Genomic DNA, 18,748 nt, shown 5'->3' on the forward strand with positions numbered 1-18,748 from the left:
CCCCCCCCAAAAAAAAAAATCAGAATTGCTTCCTTTTGTCAGTGGATGGCATACACCTCCCTTAAAGGAAAATGAAAGGATAGATTTATTATCTGGTCATAAACTGATTACATTTCACTGATTTAAAAAAAATTAAAATGAGGCAGAACGGTTTCCTATTTCCCATGATATGCCAAGTCAAAGTTATCAATATTTTGATATTTGAAAGACCCGTGGAGATCGCCATTTTGCTCATACTCCCTATATCTCTGTGGGGGGTTGTGACGTCAGCGACGTACAACTCAGTGTCCGACCTCGGCACTCGCCTTTGATTGCTTGCATAAAATACATGGGCCAGAGTGGATCTGGCTGCCGAAAATTGGTCAGAAAGGGGCACAAAATGCAGCTTTTGCCAAATTCCCTGATCCGCAGAAGAGGCCAGAAATCTCTTAATTTAAAAATGATTGGCTGCACTAAAGGTGGAGAAATACAACAATTCTTCCAAATTCAAGAGAAATGATTTTGTTCGTAGTGAGTATTTTACCGATTTCTTTGGCCGAGTGTTGGGGCTCGAAGTCGTAGGCTCTCAGGCCTTCTAACTAAGTTCTATTTCAATACAAACGTCCGATAATACTTAAATCGACGGTAACAAATAATAAACAACGTTAGATATATTGAAATATAGCACAATTAACAATTTACCGATATTCAAACGGGATAGACAACCAAACTTCCAACATAACAGTTAACACGATCACTCGGTTCAGGGGCCGGCGGTCTGCACTCAAGGGTTCATTACATGCTGCCGCGCACAGAAAAATCAAGCCATGGAAGTTGTGTGTTGTGGACACCAGAAGGAAGATCCCAGCACGCGCGACCCACTAGATAGAAATCCACTGAAAAACACGGTACACGGTGCTAGCTTAGTACTACCTCGCAATACGTGTGATGAGTGGGTGGCCGCACGGCTGTACTGTCTACGAACGTTTAGCTTTGTCAAATTTGCCAATTTGGATATCTTAAATAAATGTGTAAACATTTTCATCAAAACTCATAAATTTGTGTTTTAAACCATAAAATAATTTGAATAGCTTTTTGATAATATTTTAAAGTGTTTTCTGTGTATATTATATTTATATCTTGTAAAAAAAGTATCTATATTATGCAAACTCGGGGTTGGTTTCAGCCTGTGACTAGCTGCACATAGAAGTTAGGACCAAGAGCAGTTGTACGTCGCTGACGTCACAATTTTGAACGAACCTCGCAACAATGGCGATCTCCATTCAGAGACTTTGAACGTGAAGAAGCCCAACTTTGAAGAGGTGGTACTCCACTCTGGGAAATCGGATTTGGGTATAAGTGGATTCATTTTGATTATCATTTACTTATCAATGATATTATGTGGTATTACATTTTGGGTTTCATTCTCCTTTAATACAAAAGATGCATTCTCACAACAATGATCATTTATGAATAAAGCCGGTAATACACCACTTCTACATGTACATAATGTATTTAAATGTACATGATATATGAATATGATTGCATTGTCATTTGAACTTTGAAGTAGTTGCATTGCAGCTTTAGTTTCATTCAAATTAAGCTTGGTGATTAGCACAGTGGATCATATTGCATTTATAAAGTAATGCAATTTGTTAATTTGAGATTTTATGACACTAAGCTGGTTTGAGTACTTGGGTGTACATGCTGTGTGATGTGTATTTATAGAACATGCATTAAAGATACAATGAATACTGAGAGGTAGTGAGAAAATACATAGTAAGGGGTGGGGGGGGGGGGGCTCTTGTGCAGAGGTTTACATTTCTCATTAAATCAGGAGATAATTTTAAAAGTTGTCTTTTTATTCTATTACTCATAAAGAATAATAAATATTTCAATTGATCCATAGGGGTGGGGCATCTTTTGGCAATTTCATAAAGGAGAATTCAGGAAAATTTGAGCTATCTATAAATGGTTTGTAGTGAATGCCTTGGATAGCAAAGGTATTCTCCCTAGAGCTAATAAATCCATACAATGAATGTTCATTTTTTTGTCGTCTGTGATGACATTGATATTTTGTTTTTGAGTGTTCATTCCAAAATTTCTCTCACGTTTTTTAATTTGTTTATTCTTCTTATTCTCTATAATTGAGAATATTTTGTGAATTTCCAACGGTCTATCTCGGGCAATTTCTAGTTCCTTGTTTAATACTCACTACTTAGAGTCTCTTATGTCTTCAACAATGTATGATTTGTTTTTCTATACAGAAAGCTAAAGTAACTGGCATAGATATTACCACTGAAGAGGGATTTAAAGAGGCTAGGTCTGTAAGTATTGCATAAATGATGTCATTTTCCGTAAAATCCCTTAGTGATAAATAAATTATGTTATATACTTACATAAGTATACTATATACTGCAACAATTACAAAAAACTAATTGCTTGTGCATCACTATTTGCTTTCTGTTTGGTTCAGGAAACAAACAATTGAAGGAGAAAGAACTGGTAAGGGAAGAGAAAGAGAGAGGGGGATAGGGAGAGAGACAGGAATAGAAGGGGAAACAAAAGATATGAGAGGGGAAATTTCGAGTGGAAGTGAATGAGAAAACAGAAAGCAGTGATAACTATGAGTACTTGCTTTTCAAATACTAATAATCATATGAAACAAACCCCACCACCCCCAAAAAAAAATAGAAGAATATAATATAGCACACTCCACTACCCTTTGAAAATGCAGTAGTGATATTGTTGGGACTCTCAGTTACCTGCTATCAATGCTTATTGCATTCAATATCTACCCTTTTGATTCTGTTCTACATGTAGGTACACATCTTGTTCGATGAGACATTTTACAATGCCAACGAGGAGAGCTTTAGAGTGCTATGTATTGACAGACTGCTAGAAGGAGGAACAAGTAAGAAACAAAGCAATTTCCGTACCCTTTCCCCAGTGAAAAAAAGCTTTTGTAATCAAATGTGATGGAATATACACACACACTTGTGTGAGTGCATAAAATGAATAAATATGAACTAGTGACCCCCCCCAAAAAAAAAAAAATATATATATATATAAATAAAATAGATGAATAAATTGAAAAAAAAAGAAAAAAGAAATATATAAAAGAAATAATGATGAATTCCTCACCCCATATCCCCACCCCAATTTTTATTTGATTTCCCCATATTTTCATCACATTTTTTTTTTTTTTTTTTTTTTTTTTGGGGGGGGGGGGCTTGTAAACAAGCATGTTTCCCTGAACTGAAACTTTCAGTAGTAAGCTACATTGGACATATTGAAGTTTAATACAAATTCAAATTCATTTATTTCTCATCTCTTAAAAAAAACAGGTAACAATACATAGTGAGTTAATGCCACAATGCCACAATATTTCAATATTATTTCCATAATGCAGCCCTAGTTCAGTTTCAACTGTACTTGGCAATTGGGGCTTTTGATTTTGACCCAATTATAGTTAACCCCTGGGTTCAAAGAATTAGAACAGTACCTACCGATCTGCATCTGTATCATGCCGACTAATGTATGACGTACTGAGGACTAATTGGCCTTGATATCAGCTGCCACCTATAGAGATTTAGATGGTCATCATCGATGAGAGGGGGATTTATTCAAAATAATTTGATATGAATCTTTGATTTTATCTCTGGTTGAGCATTGTGAATTAAGGTTGAGTGTAACGTTTGTAAAGGAGCAAAATTACTGCTTTTTAAAAACTGATCTGTTAATCAACATGAGAATCTTTGTTTATATGGAATTGTTGTTTTAGTATGTTTGACTTCAAAATTACCCACATTTATTTGATGACCTTTCATCTTTAAGGCCACTATACCTGCATACAAATTTCTTGAATAAATGATAATTTATTAAGTTTACCATATTGTGCTTGTTTTATTGAACTTGCTGATGTTACGTTGTTTTGACTAATTATAGATATTTTGAAGGAAATTTTGGTGATTTGAACTCATTTTGGTGTTAGTTCATTGTTCAGTTTCCAAATTAATGTCTATTCTTTGTTGGGCCATCATTTGTATTCTTCTCTTTGTTGTGAGTGGTTCATGAGGGTTTCCTCTCTGTCTTTCACAGTACTTCTTTGTTCATCTATTTGGATTGTATTTTGTGGAAGCTGGATTTCTTGTTGTACATGAAAAGTCTTGAGGGGTTTCTACTTAACAATTTTTATAAATGCTTCATAGTGTTCAGGTTTGAAAGCTCAACTTAAGTGAAGTGATTGGAGATTAAATGTCACCCTTGAATTAAACTGAACGTTTGAAGTCTTCTGTTACATCAATGGTGATAAACTGATTTTCTTCATATTCATCCAGATTGCTTCTCTGATAGTCAGCATTTGAAATAAAACAAGATTTTTCAGCTTGCATTTTGATTTTTGAGAAACCTCAGCAATCTATGATTTCTACTTGTATATTCTTTGTGAAGAAAGAAAACAGAACTAAATCATCTAAATGTCACTATAGCAGAATTTTGGACAGTATTTTATTTCTCAAAGAGCTTTAACTTGTGAATTTAGAATCTTGTTAAAGATTAAAGATTCTAAATGTTTTGTTCATGTTGTGACTGCCTGACATTCATCTATCCTGAAGAAGCCATGCAATTCAAATACCTTCACTTTTACAGACTGAAAATATAGTAAATATTGATAAGATTGTGAATAAAATGTTTGAAAATAAACTCTTGAATGTTTTGAAAATAATATCCATGTGAAGTGTGGCTCAGTCTGCTAAACCTGATTGATAGGCACATGAATATCAAATGATTCTCATAACCCAAAGAAAGTTAGTGATACGGTTGTCTTTTCTCATGTTAATCTTACAATTATTTGAAAAGCATTGGCATTAGTATATAGACTTTGCTCCATCCTTTTATGATTCAAATGATGAGCTAATTTTTCCATGTAAAAAAAGATGGAGAACGCCATTGGCCCAATACAATGCTTTAAAACAAATTCTACCATGGTAATTATTTATTTTTTACGTGAAATTGAGTTTCTAGAAAAGTTCTGAACATTTTTGTTCAATAGGAATGTTCAGCTCAACAGGAAGTTTGTCTTTTATGAACAAATTATGTTTAATTCTTTCATCCACCTTGTCTGGATTCAAGTCCGATCTCTGGGGCCTTTGTTCATCATGCTTTGTTGAGTCTTGTTTTGCATGTGTTTCACATGTCCTATCTTTCTTGAAGGGTTAGTGAACGCAGAACAATGCTATGTTTTCAGAAACCAGAGCCTGGGAGATTCTCTCTGAAACCTTCATCTGATTTGGACCCTATGATTTTGGAGCCTACATTTCCATGTATATAATGCTTGTGGTGCTGAAAATAAATCTGCAGAACTGGTGATGTTCCTGTGAGCTTCTGCCCTTGCATGACATCTTGGAGACATCTTGGAGACAGTTGATACATTTATCTCATTGTTTAATCCGTATCTTGACAAAATGGTTGGATTTATTTTAACTGGTGATTTTCTCACAAACTGGTGGCCTTTCAAAGAGGATGTTGAATATTTTGATTGTAAGTATTTAAGTGTAGTTCCATTTTTGAAAAATAACACTGCTTTTTTGTCTGTTTTCTCAGCAGCCATTTTTAGATACTTAAATTGTTGTATCAGTTCTGGGTGCAGCTTTGAAAGAATCTTTTTTAATATACTGTAATAAATGCAATTTTTTGTTACCAGCCACTCAAATTGATTGATTTCAGTAGCTTTGATTGAAATTTGTTATTATAACAACACGTTCTTATAAAACAGGACCCCTGATCAGTGTATTATGTTTTGGCATCTGTTAACATTCTTCTTTGATATCTTTTGCAGTAGAGTAATAGTATTCATTTTATTTTCATCCAGATATTATTGAAGATCCAGTGTTGACTTGTCTTGAGACCTATGAAGATTGCTGTGATTTCCTATGGGGAAACAAACGTAAGCTATTTCATCTTTGTTGGTATAAGAATGAATGTACCAGGGACATTATCACATATTTATAATCGCAAAATATGTATTTTTTTTGTGGAAAGTCTGCTTCGGAATATTTTGGTTATAGGTAATACCTTGAGACAGAGCATTATGATGGTAGGAAAATTTGTCAGAAATGATATTGGCCACTTCACTCTGGTGAACTATTTGTTCTAAATATACTGTACATGTCACGAAGTCATTCAGTCATAATGAGTTTTACACTAATATAGATGTATGCACCTTTTTGAATTTCTTACTTCTTTTATGCAGTGCATGGATAACTATTTATGAAGTGCCATCAGTCAACATGTAGAAACAATCTTAACTTAATTCATTTAAACGTCGGATTACCTTAGGTTTTTCTATTCAAATTTTTCTTTAAGTGGTAGGGTATATTTTTACTTTTTCATTTTATCCCCGTACAATTATCTTCTTTTATTTCAAAAGTTATTTTTGCAACTTACTTGGATGGAGCTCTTTGGATTAATGGAATCATACATTGTGAATATTTTTTTTAAAATATTTAAGTCTGTTGTATCTTTTCTAATTTGATTTTTGACAACTTACAGACAGCAAGACATCTCAGAAGAAGGTGGAAGACCTAATGGAACAGTTCTGTAGTACATCACAGAAAGCTGATACCCTTAGACAGATCATAGATGCTACGAGTACGCTCTTCACTAAATGCATCCAGATTGCTCTTAAAGATGTCGTTCTGGTAAGTCAGGGATTGGAGTGTTGTGTCGATAGTGTTGTTGATACTGTTGTTGCAACTGTTGTTGGAAAGTTGATACCCTTAGACAGATCATAGATGCTACGAGTACGCTCTTCACTAAATGCATCAGATTGCTCTTAAAGATGTTGTTCTGGTAAGTCAGGGATTGGAGTGTTGGGTAGATAGTGTTGTTGATACAGTTGTTGCAACTGTTGTTGGAAAGTTGATACCCTAAGACAGATCATAGATGCTTCTAGAACGCTCTTCACTAAATGCATCCAGATTGCTCTTAAAGATGTTGTTCTGGTAAGTCAAGGATTGGAGTGTTGTGTTCATAGTGTTGTTCCAGTTGTTGCTATTGTTGTTGGAAAGCTGATACCCTTAGACAGATCATAGATGCTTCTAGTACGCTCTTCACTATTAACATGCATCCAGATTGCTCTTAAAGATGTGGTCTTGGTAAGTCAGGGATTGGAGTGTTGTGTAGATAGTGTTGTTGATACAGTTGTTGCAACTGTTGTTGGAAAGTTGATGCCCTTAGACAGATCATAGATGCTACGAGTACACTCTTCACTAAATGCATCCAGATTGCTCTTAAAGATGTGGTCTTGGTAAGTCAGGGATTGGAGTGTTGGGTAGATAGTGTTGTTGAAACAGTTGTTGCAACTGTTGTTGGAAAGTTGATACCCTTAGACAGATCATAGATGCTTCTAGTATGCTCTTCACTATTAACATGCATCCAGATTGCTCTTAAAGATGTGGTCTTGGTAAGTCAGGGATTGGAGTGTTGGGTAGATAGTGTTGTTGATACAGTTGTTGCAACTGTTGTTGGAAAGTTGATACCCTTAGACAGATCATAGATGCTAATAGTACACTCTTTAATAATAATAATAATGGATATTTACAAAAAGTACCATAGCAGGTACAATGTATGAATAATAACCACAATCAGTCATTCGAGATAAAAAGGGAAATTAATTATCTTTACTAAATGCATCCAGATTGCTCTTAAAGATGTGTTCCTGGTAAGTTAACGCTTGAAATTATTATTTTTTTTTTATTATTCTCAACAGAATTAGGAGTGAGTTTACAGATGCATATCAATTATTATTTATGTTTTAGACTAAGCTGCTTCTTTTTATGTAAGTCCAATCGATGCCAATATGTAGGCAACAGCAGTAAGCTGACTCTACCACAGGTATGATACACAAAGATGAGCTCACATCAACTTTTTTTTTTTTGGGGGGGGGGGTAAATTGCAATATATGCATATGAAAGATGGCTTCTGTGTTGGGAAACCCCATTATTTTTCAGCAGACAGAGTTCAAGAACTTCTAAACAAAGCTTTATTCCTTAAAGATTGACTGTTAATTTCTTGTCATTCAAGTACAGAACTGCATTACTAGCCTTTCACACACTAACAGATGTGTAGGAAACTGACATATTGATTTTTTTTAAATCTCCAGACACCAACTGTCATAGGTCACATTGTCAGTGGTTATGGATTAAGTGTATTGTGTTCAATGGACTCTCCGTTGAGTGAGAACAATGTATTTCCTGTCATTTTATCTGCCCACCACATGATTGACCATCAATTTTGTCTGCTTCTGGTGGTCAAGTACAGGGTCACTCGATTCATGCATGACTGCATCTGTTTATATCACTGTGTCCACTGTGGATCATGTGAAACATGCTTTAAGGATATGATTCATTGAACTCTATCGGCTGCACATTTTTTTCCTTTGAAGTTTAACATCTTATTCTTTGATTTTCATTTTCTCCAATTTCTTTGCTTTTATTAAAACCAGCTTAGTGCATTGGTGAACTTCCCTTTGACACAAATAACTATACTGTATGGCGATTTACTTTTTTCTATTATTCAGCGTACAATGCAGAAGAATGCAGGCCATATGGATAACCTTAAGATTGCCATGGAAACTTATATCATGAATGGAATCTACACCAAGGTTTTCAAGGCAGTCAGCCAGTTCTTTGCAGTTGAGGTATATTGATTGATATATTTTCCAAATAGAATATTATGATTCAAGTCCTGCAATCAACCAGAAATCTGTGTTGGCTCTTAATGATTGTGTGTTTTGTTTTCATTCTTTGTTATTGCTGGTGATTAGTATTTAAAGGAGAATGAAACCTTTGGAATAAGTAGGCTTGTGTCGAAACAGAAAAATCAAAGAATAAGAACAAAGAAAGTTTGAGAAAAATCAGACAAATAATGAGAAAGTTATGAGCATTTGAATATTGCAATCACTAATGCTATGGAGATCCTCCCATTGGCAATGCGACAAGGATGTGTGATGTCACATGTGAACAACTTTTCCTGTGAGGGACTATAAAATACGCCTAAAATGTACCTTTTTGCACTTTCTTATGGTGATACAAACTCTTCATCCATGATGTATTTTTTTAAACTCTGTATTACATGCCCTCCTATAGAAAGAACACATGATCTACTGATAGATGTGATAAAAGAGGCAATTGAAGCGAAATATATACTTAAGTAATGGGGAGAGTTGTTCATAAGTGACATCACACATCTCTGTCGCATTGCCAATTTGAGGATCTCCATAGCATTAGTGATCGCAATATTCAAATGCTCATTACCTTTTCATTATTTGTCCGATTTTTCTCAAACTTTCGTTGATCTGTTTCTTTGATTTTTCTGTTTTTACACAAGCTATCTTGTTCCAAAGGTTTCATTCTCCTTTAAGTTGATCAAAGACAATCCCCTTTGATTATGCTTGTATTTTTTTATAAAAGCATTTTGTAAAGTAATCACACAAACAGATATCTAGATTATGTTTGTTTGTTTTTTAATATGAATGTGATAATTTCCAATATTTTTCACGATTTACTATTGATATACACTTTAATATAATCATAAAAGGAAAGCAAAACACGTAAGGTACATATTTTTTTTCAGTTTCTGTATGTAATTGTTTTTCTCACAATATGAATATTCAGTAATCATATAGTTTATCATACAAATGCATCTGTTACCCTGTCCTGAGCACAATTTGTTTTAAAGAATGTTGCATTAATGATGAAAAAAATAATGTCCTGTTAAAACTGTGATATCCACAGTTTGCATAACATTGTTGGAGTATAATGATGATGCTGACATGGAAATGTAAATCCATGTGAATTTCTGTACCATACTTTACAAAGCATGAGGTTGGATTCTCCATATGTTCCTTTTTAATGGTTGTTTAGTCGTGTGGATAGAGTATGCCTCGGGATCTGTGATGCATGAATCTTGCATTGAAGTCATCCAACGTTTGCTGACAGACAGAATGAATTATTGGATTTATGAAAAATATAAGAATAAAGGGACTGTTTAGTGATTAATGCTGATTTTGATTCTGAAGATGATGATGATAAAAGATTCACTCAAAGCATGGTCAAAGGCACTATTATTGTGGTGATTGAATATGATGGTGAAGGAGATGATGATGATGGTTTGATTTGCATGATGGTGGTGTTGATATTAGATTAGAGCAAAGAAATATTAAATGCAGTTTGGAGCAGTTGATAATAACCCTTGTTCACCCCCTCCCACAAAAATGCATATCCTTTTGTTTTATCATTAAAATACGGTTTAGCCTTAATGAGATATTTTGACAGTTTTAGACAAAAATGGAAGAATTAGATAGTGAATGGGATATAAAAATTTCTTTCTTGTATTTATCCTTTTTAAGCATTATTTTTACTTGATACTAAGGAGGGAAAGAGAGAATAAGGTCTAAATATGTAACTTATCATGTATGTTTTGTATAAAGCATGTGTGATTTTGAATTGTGTTGCAAGTATTCATAATTGAAATGATTTGTCGGAATTTAATTATGATTTCGATTGATTGATTTCCAGGATGCCAATCTGAACAAGATAACCCGGAACCTGTCTGAACTGCAGGTCAAGGATGTGGGTGTGAGGTTAGAGTTCACCACTAATGTCCCAAGGGCACGAAGAGAGATGTCCACCATTAACAAGTTCAGCACCCCGCTTGGCAAGATGCAGTGTCTTAGGAGAACGGTCCTTGCGATCACACAGCAGGGATTCAGAGGGAAGATCAATGATGGTGGTGAGTGGAAAGACTGGGTGTTGTAGAGGTATGATGTAGTCAACTGGTTTAATTGTCTCTAGATACAAAGGTTGTGGGTTCAAGCCCTGTTATATCACACCTCCCATTCTTGCTTTTATGCCCCCGCAGACGAAGTCCGGAGGGGGCATTAAGCGTTGCCCCTGTCCGTCCGTCCATCCTTCTTTTTGTCCGTCCGTCCATCCGTCCCCCCACTTGGTTTCCGCACAATAACTCGAAAAATATTCAATGGATTTTAAAAAAATTTGGTGCGTAGGTAGGTGACACCAAAATACAGGCTGAGTTCAAATTTGGAGTCCGCAGGTCAAAGGTCACAGCTCATTAAATATGCAAATTGGTTTCCGCACAATAACTCGAAAAATATTAAATGGATTTAACAAAATTTTGGTGCGTAGGTAGATGACACCAAAATACAGGCTGAGTTCGAATTCGGAGTCCGCAGGTCAAAGATCACAGCTCATTAAATATGCGAATTGGTTTCTGCGCAATAACTCGAAAAATATTTAATGGATTAAAAAAAAATTTGGTGTGTAGGTAGATGACACCAAAATACAGGCTATGTTCGAATTCAGAGTCTGCAGGTCAAAGGTCACAGCTCATTAAATATTTGAGTTGGTTTCCGCGCAATAACTCGAAAAATATTTAATGGGTTTAATTTTTTTTTTGATGTGTAGGTAGATGACACCAAAATACAGGCTAAGTTCCAATTCAGAGTCCACAGGTCAAGGTCACAGCTCATTAAATATGCGAGTTGGTATCCACATTATAACTTATCAAATATTCAACAGATTAAAAAAAATGGGTGTGTAGGTAGATGACGCCAAAATACAGGCTAAGTTCGAATTCGGAGTCTGCAGGTCAAAGGTCACAGCTCATTATGTATGCGAGTTGGTTCAAAGGTCTAAATTTGTTTATTATATATATGCATATTGGTTTCTGCATGATATTAAGTTCAATCATATTGAATGAATTTCTGATCGCGTTAAGTGGGGGCATCTGTGTCCTTTGGACACATCAAATTTCTAGTTTTTAGCATACATTGAATATTAAAAGGAAGTTGTCGTGATGTGGTTATGGTGATGATGGTGCCTTTGGTGGTTTTGATAGTGGTAAGTGTGATGGTGGTGGCAACAGTGGTGATGCTGTAAATTGTTTGTGGTGGTGATGATGGTGGCCATGGAGATGGTTGTAATATTAATGATGGTGGTGGTAATATTGATGATGATGATGATGATAGTGGATGTGGCAAAGGTCTTGGTAGTGGTGGTTGTGATAATAATAATGCTGGTTTTCTGTTGCCTTTTACCATTTTTTAGCTCGTGCTATGTCATCAGATGACCTCCTACCCTTGTTAGTCTTCTTAGTGGTCAAATCAGACATACCAAACTGGCTGGCCACTCTCTCATACATGCAGAATTTCTGTCTCTCAAACTTTGCTGGTGGAGAATTCGGGTAAGTAGGATACTAATAATTCAGTACTCAAGCCTGTATCAGTTTATCCACTTGACAGAAATTAACTATGGGTCACTCAAATTGTGTCAAAGTTTGATAAACTGTTGTATGAATTTGAATTCAAGCACGTGTATTTTCAGAGGACACCAATCCATATTTAGGACATCTAAGAAAGAGTCCCAGATCTTTAAGAGCATTCATGGGAAACTGAGGTCAGATGGTTTATTTTTGGTTGACTGCTCTCAAACTTTCTGGTGATACTCTGTTATATATATATATCAGGCATCTATATAAATGATCTTTTATCACTAACTTGTAAAACAAAATTGATTTATCTCCTGATGCAAGTTTGTGAGGATGTTGCTGAAAATTTACTCTAATTGCTCCATGTGGTTATTTCTTAATACTTTTCTTTAAATTCTTGGTTGTATTCTTTATCTACTTAAATAAAAAAAATCTGTCAAACATAATATATTCATCTCTCAGATTCTACATGGCGTCAATAGAGGCAGCCGTGGAGCATGTGAAGTCCGGTGCCATGAGTAACTCCACCCCCGCCACGCCCATCTCCATAGACCGGTCCCGCTATTCTTTGCCCCCCTCCTCCCCTTCAAAGTCTGGGTCAGAGAGCCTGTGGCAGAAAATAGACTCCTCGGATCATGAGAATACTCCAGCTGTAGATATCTTATTTCAGGTTGGTACAAATTATCAGGAATTAAGATTACATGGCTTAGCACAGACAGGGGTCAAATGTCAATTAATTCGCTTCCTGAAGTATTGATGAATCATGAATCCCCCTCCCCGTGTTTATAATTATACAGTCATTCATGTCAGATGTCTTACAATTTCATCACTCTCTTATACATCTTTAAACTCCTTGCCCATTTCTTGAACCACTTTATTAGCGTGAGTAAAACTTTATTTTTTGTAGGGGAAAGGATAGAAAGCTTCTATAAAAATGGAAAAGGGTCTATTCAATGGTTGTATTGTTGGTTATTATGAATTATATTATGGTCATTATGGGTTTTGTTTATCATTAAAGGAGATAACTTTCTTATGTGAAGTAGTCAGTTATATCTATTTCAAACTTGAGTTTCAAATATTGCATACCACTTTACCAACCAGAAATTGTGTTTCTTGTTCTTTGTCAATGATATACCTATGTTGAATTATTTTTATGTTTAACCTATTTAGTTTTAATCAGTATGTGGTTTAAAAACTTTTTGAACAATCAGAATTAAAGGCTTTCATGGCGTGCTATGTATTTCACAGAACTTTATCTTTTGACACTTGTTTTCCAGTGGGTGATGGAGGGAAACAAGAATGATGTTGAGTCTATGTTAGAGGCCAGCAGTACCGATTACAGTTGGCTTATCAATAAGATGTGTCATCCACTCTGCTCTTGTGACAGTTGTGAACAGATCTTAGCAAGGTATATTGATAAATTGATCTCATATGGCAAATGTGAATGGGTCCTTCTCAAGAAATCAATCCTACCTGTTCAGGAAATGGAAACAGGTCATAGTTCGTATTGTACAATGCCTACTTAGCTTGTTGTACGCGAGCAAATGGGAGGCTGAATGTCAAACATTCGTACCGTTGCACACAAGACGTACCATCCAAAATGTACCGTTGCACGGCTTTAGGAGGTGACGTCACAATGCGATTTAATTCATTGCGCTCAGTAAAAATGAAGGTGCAATGCGCGTATAAGCCTGCTGGCTAAATGCGCAATGCTGCCCAAGATCATGTGCGCTTGTGGGATTTTGCTTTCAATATTTTTGCTCCCTATTCATAGATTACTGCAGGGAAAAACTCTTCTTTTTTCTTCTTTTTTCATATTTTCGCTAAACTCCGAGGCGTTGTACAACACAAATAGCGAATATTCTTATTCGTGCAATGGTGCAAGATTTCGCATTCGGTGAAAGAAAGAAACACTCTATTCAACTCGGCTAACGCCTCGTTGAATAGAGCATCTTTCTTTCACCTCATGCGAAATCTCGCACCATCGCACTCATGCCTATTCGCTATTTGTATATTATTTGATGGACTTTGTTCATGGAAATAATGTGTGAACAAGTCCTATCTATATTTATGAATTAAGGTTTTTTGACAAAAAATGTTACCTTATAATTAATTTCATTATGTCATTTTGGAATTGATACCATACTTATTTGAATTGGTACATGTTATTGAGATAAATATGAATTAAACTAATTGATGAAAATGAAATGAAATACATTGTTGCTTATTCATATATAAATCCCAGCTATTGATGCAATCTACACAAATAGAATGTTTTAGCTAGTAGATCATTTTTTGTTTACCTATGTGAACAGCTCTTGTCTAGAAAAAAAACTTATCTACACTGTTCATTGACAAGCTCAACCCATCCACATCATTTAATAGAATAACAAGGGTTTAAATTGTACAAAGTAAAAAAATGAGGGGTTTGAATTTAATATATATATCTGGGTATTTAAAAAATAATTCTCTTATTTCTGTGTTTCTCTTTTTATTCATGAAGCAAGCGGAATGACCCCAGAGCAGTTACAGCATCATCAAGAGATAACAGGGGTTGTACTCCTATGCATGCTGCAGCTGCTTATGGTGAGATAAATATCCCAGCTTTTTAGATACCTCAATGATTGACTGGTAACTTAAAAAAAAACATGAATTGATATGATCATATGTAAGGAAATGGAAACACGAGCTTGTTGAAGGGGCTTCATCTTCCATTCTGTTTAAGGTATTTCATATAAATTATTTGTTTGATTATAATAAGGGATTAAGTTGATGTCACATTCTACTGATCTTTGTATTGCCTTGGTTTATTGGGAAACCTTTTATGTAGCAGCCTTGTGACCTTTGAACTCCCAGTTTTGACTCCTTCCATGATCTTGATATTACAACGAAAATCCAAATATAATCAAATGCATTATTCATCGCTGGACGTCTCATACAAATTAGCTACCATTAGTATTGTAAATGACAAAAAGTACTTGAAAGATTTTTACTGAATGAAACATCCCAAAATTGGCAACTTCAAAACATCTTATAACAAGTTCCACTTTAATGCTTTATATTAATCACAACTTATCAAATATGAATTTGTATTTATTTGGTTTCCTTGTTTTCTTTAAAAGACGATGTTTTCCTCCATATTCCTTTTGTTTAGGTCACCCTGAAATAATCAGTATTCTGATGAGACGAGGAGGTGAAGTAAATGTAACAGATTATCACGGATCGACCCCATTGCATCTTGCTTGTCAGAGAGGCCATCAAAATGTTACAGTGAGTCAGCAGTAAAGTGACCTTGTTAACCCATTGAATATGACTTGATTTCAGTGTAACACATGTTCTCCATTGACCTCAGCCTGAGATATCACTGGCATAGGACTCAGTGTGTTAATACTTACAGTGCATGAATGCACTGTATTGTTCTTACTCTTGTATTGGTAGTGTTTTACCAATGATAACTATTCTAATGGGGCATTGCAAGAAACTTGCGATCAATTGCAAGTCTGTTTTCGGTCCCCAAATCAAGCATATGTCTTTCAATTAATTACAAATTTGCGATTGATTACTAATAGCTAGAAGTGATCAATCAGTTGTAAGATTGCAAAAGAATATATGCAGTTGATTGCAAAATATTTTCTTGCAACACCCCTTAAGTCACTGTCTTTCTTTAGGGTCAACTGTATCCCTACAGAATAGGAGTGTTTTGTCAATTGCTTAACCCAAGTTTGATAGCTGTTAACAAATAATATCAGAAATTGAATTTGTCTCACTTTCAATACATTTCATCTGTTGGGGTAGAATCACCTTGAGGTTCATTGGTTGATTTCAAGTCCGGTGTTGGCTTTAATGTTGGTGTTGAAATTTAGATTGATTCCCCTAGCTTCAAAACTTATTCAGAGTTTGTAAAAACTGATCCAGATCACATTATTGACATCTGAACATCTCGTGAGTGACTTTTCGGGACCATCTTCATTTTATGTTTGGTGTTATAATGGTGTAAAAATTGACCTAACACCAACACCAAAAGGTCAACACTGAACTTGCATTAGGTGGGTGTGTCATAAAGCTGCTTGTATGACTTTAAGAATGGCTGGTGATCCTTTCTTGTGGTAAATGGTATACACCAAAATGTTAATTGGCAATGGTTTAGCGCTTAAGAAAGGATCACCAGTCGTTCTTGAAGTTGCTCTTAACCTACGAACAGCTTTATGAAACAGCCAACAGATACTTATTTGTGCTTCAAATGAAACATTAAAAGTCAGGAGAGGAAAATAGCATAGTGATTCTGTTTCCTAATGTTTCTATAGAGATAAGATGGAAATTCCTCGGATCATGAGAAGGGCCATTTGCAACAGTATTACAAAGTAACATTTTCTTTGCCCAACTCTCCATAATAACCATATTTTTGCATTTTCTTCTGTAATATATAAAACCCATCCACACAGTTATATTGTTTCCCAATATCAGTCATATGCAGGTTTGACTGAGTTTCAATACTCATTATGTACTCTTTTTACAGTTACTGTTGCTTGCTAAAAGCGCTCTTGTTAGTATAGAGGACAATGATGGCAATCGACCTCTGCATCTTTGCTGTGCTAACGGCCATGAAGAGGTGAGTATGATATTATTAGCACAAGAGGATTTATAGTTCCTTCAATACTAACAAACTGAGTTTGAGTCAGGGTAGAATAAATGTAAGAGAAAACACTAAGGCATTATACAGATTTGGGTACTTGGTTGCATTTGAGCAAAAATGCATGGTTTGTGCAAAAATCCAATACTGGATCTTTTCTTAGGTAAACCTGTCAATTTACTATTTTCTTTGTTTGATTGCTTGGTTATAATGGAAAATACCTGTCTAAAGTTGGGGTTCTTTTTAAGTGATATGTTCTCTCAACCATCCCTGACTAATGTATCTACATACATAACACTGGATACAGTACATTTGTTGAGAAGTATGCAAGTGATCACTTCTATTGATCATGAATTTGATTGTGAAAGATGATGGGATATCAAAGTTACATTACCAATCTGAACTATAATAAGCTAACTGTCTTGGTTGCAATAAATAAATAACTAAATAAATGAATGAATGAATGAATGAATGTATAAATTAATAAATAGAATGAATATATAAATAAATGAATATATAAATAAATGAATATATAAATAAATAAACAAATCAAACAAACAAATAGATAAATGAATGAATAAATAAAAATATTTCTCATATCTACGTGTGTTCTGTTCCAGTGTGTGAAGGCATTACTTTACTCTACCAGACCATCACAGAGAGTGTCTATCAATGCAATAAACACCAGAGGAGATACAGCACTACACCTAGCATCAAGATGGGGATATGGTAAGAAAATCATGTCTGGTGTCAGGTGTCCAGTGTCAGGTCTTGGACACCTGATCAAAAGTCTTACCTCCATCCGAATCTTGACATCTTTTTATCCTCACAAGTAGACTCAAACGGTTGAGGAATGCATGAAAGACTGCAGAAAAAGCAGTGTCTTTCCCTTCCCTCAATTTTTGGGTGTACATGTTATGATTAAAGATGAAGACCCTTGCAGGATACCTGCGGGAAAGATGTGGCTCATCAGAGCTGTATTTCGATTGTATTGTATTAGGTGAAATTTTACAAAGGTTTTGTGTCTGCGAATATTAGTAGTCCAACATTGGCCAAAAAGTCCTTATCTGTATCTCCACATGAAGATGAAACCAAAATAATGAATATGCTTAATAAGTGAACAATTGTGAAATTATCTGTATATCACCATATTGGCTCCAACAGTCATTGCTGCACATTGCATTTTGATGTGTGGATATTGCTCTACATGATTTGAACATTGATTATGTGCTGAAATTTTAGGTCGTTTGAAGTACTACCTGATTTTCTTCAGCTTGGTGAAACACCACTTCATTCAAATTGTTTCCCTCCAACACACACTGATTAGTCTTATCCACACCGACTCATCATATATGTCATGTTTTGTTTCAGCTAACATTGTATCACTGCTGATAGAGCACGGTGCATCAGTAGAAGCGAGGAACAGACGACAGGAGACGCCTCTCATGTGCTCTCATAATATCAACATCTCAAGAACCATTCTATTCAGTACACAAGATGAGGCCGACCAGAATTCAATGTCTCCATACGTGAGTTATTGCTACAGTTACACCAATGATCCGACAATGATATCCCATTGAAAACAGTGTTGTAGATTTGTTTTGCCTGGGGTTGGTGGTTTTGGTGTGACGGTGTCATAAATCCAGTAATAGCCCACAAATTATATGTAAGCAAAGACACCTACAAGGTGAAGACTGGACAGTCAATAGAGCACGTTATGAAATGCTTATGAAGAGCGCCCTACAGCGTTGAGTAGGTAGACATTCATGGATTGCCATTTTTTGCTGTGTGTAAAACATATGGAGGAAATGAAGGAAGAGGCGAGTTTGAATTATGAGATTTTTTCCTTCA

At 35.3% G+C, this 18,748-nt stretch overlaps 1 protein-coding gene across 2 annotated transcripts in view; it reads left to right on the top strand.

Annotated features, from left to right (window-relative positions):
- The first annotated feature begins 1,378 nt into the window (after positions 1-1,378).
- The window catches only part of LOC129253936 (ankyrin repeat domain-containing protein 27-like), a 39,838-nt gene continuing 22,468 nt past the window's right edge, over positions 1,379-18,748 (top strand). Inside the window, exons 1-14 of one of the 2 annotated variants that reach the window (XM_064095206.1) lie at positions 1,379-2,306; positions 2,803-2,893; positions 5,852-5,926; positions 6,532-6,680; positions 8,561-8,680; positions 10,560-10,773; positions 12,108-12,243; positions 12,730-12,937; positions 13,545-13,675; positions 14,771-14,853; positions 15,422-15,537; positions 16,784-16,876; positions 17,518-17,626; positions 18,269-18,426. In XM_064095206.1, the coding sequence (XP_063951276.1) occupies positions 2,226-2,306; positions 2,803-2,893; positions 5,852-5,926; positions 6,532-6,680; positions 8,561-8,680; positions 10,560-10,773; positions 12,108-12,243; positions 12,730-12,937; positions 13,545-13,675; positions 14,771-14,853; positions 15,422-15,537; positions 16,784-16,876; positions 17,518-17,626; positions 18,269-18,426 (1,764 nt within the window). In that variant the 5' untranslated portion in view covers positions 1,379-2,225. Of the gene's footprint in view, positions 2,307-2,802; positions 2,894-5,369; positions 5,521-5,851; positions 5,927-6,531; positions 6,681-8,560; positions 8,681-10,559; positions 10,774-12,107; positions 12,244-12,729; positions 12,938-13,544; positions 13,676-14,770; positions 14,854-15,421; positions 15,538-16,783; positions 16,877-17,517; positions 17,627-18,268; positions 18,427-18,748 lie in introns of those variants that run through there. The other variant, XM_064095207.1, reaches the window with a different exon arrangement.

This window comes from Lytechinus pictus, chromosome 2, assembly GCF_037042905.1.
Source record: "Lytechinus pictus isolate F3 Inbred chromosome 2, Lp3.0, whole genome shotgun sequence".
NCBI classification, from domain to species: Eukaryota; Metazoa; Echinodermata; class Echinoidea; order Temnopleuroida; family Toxopneustidae; genus Lytechinus; species Lytechinus pictus.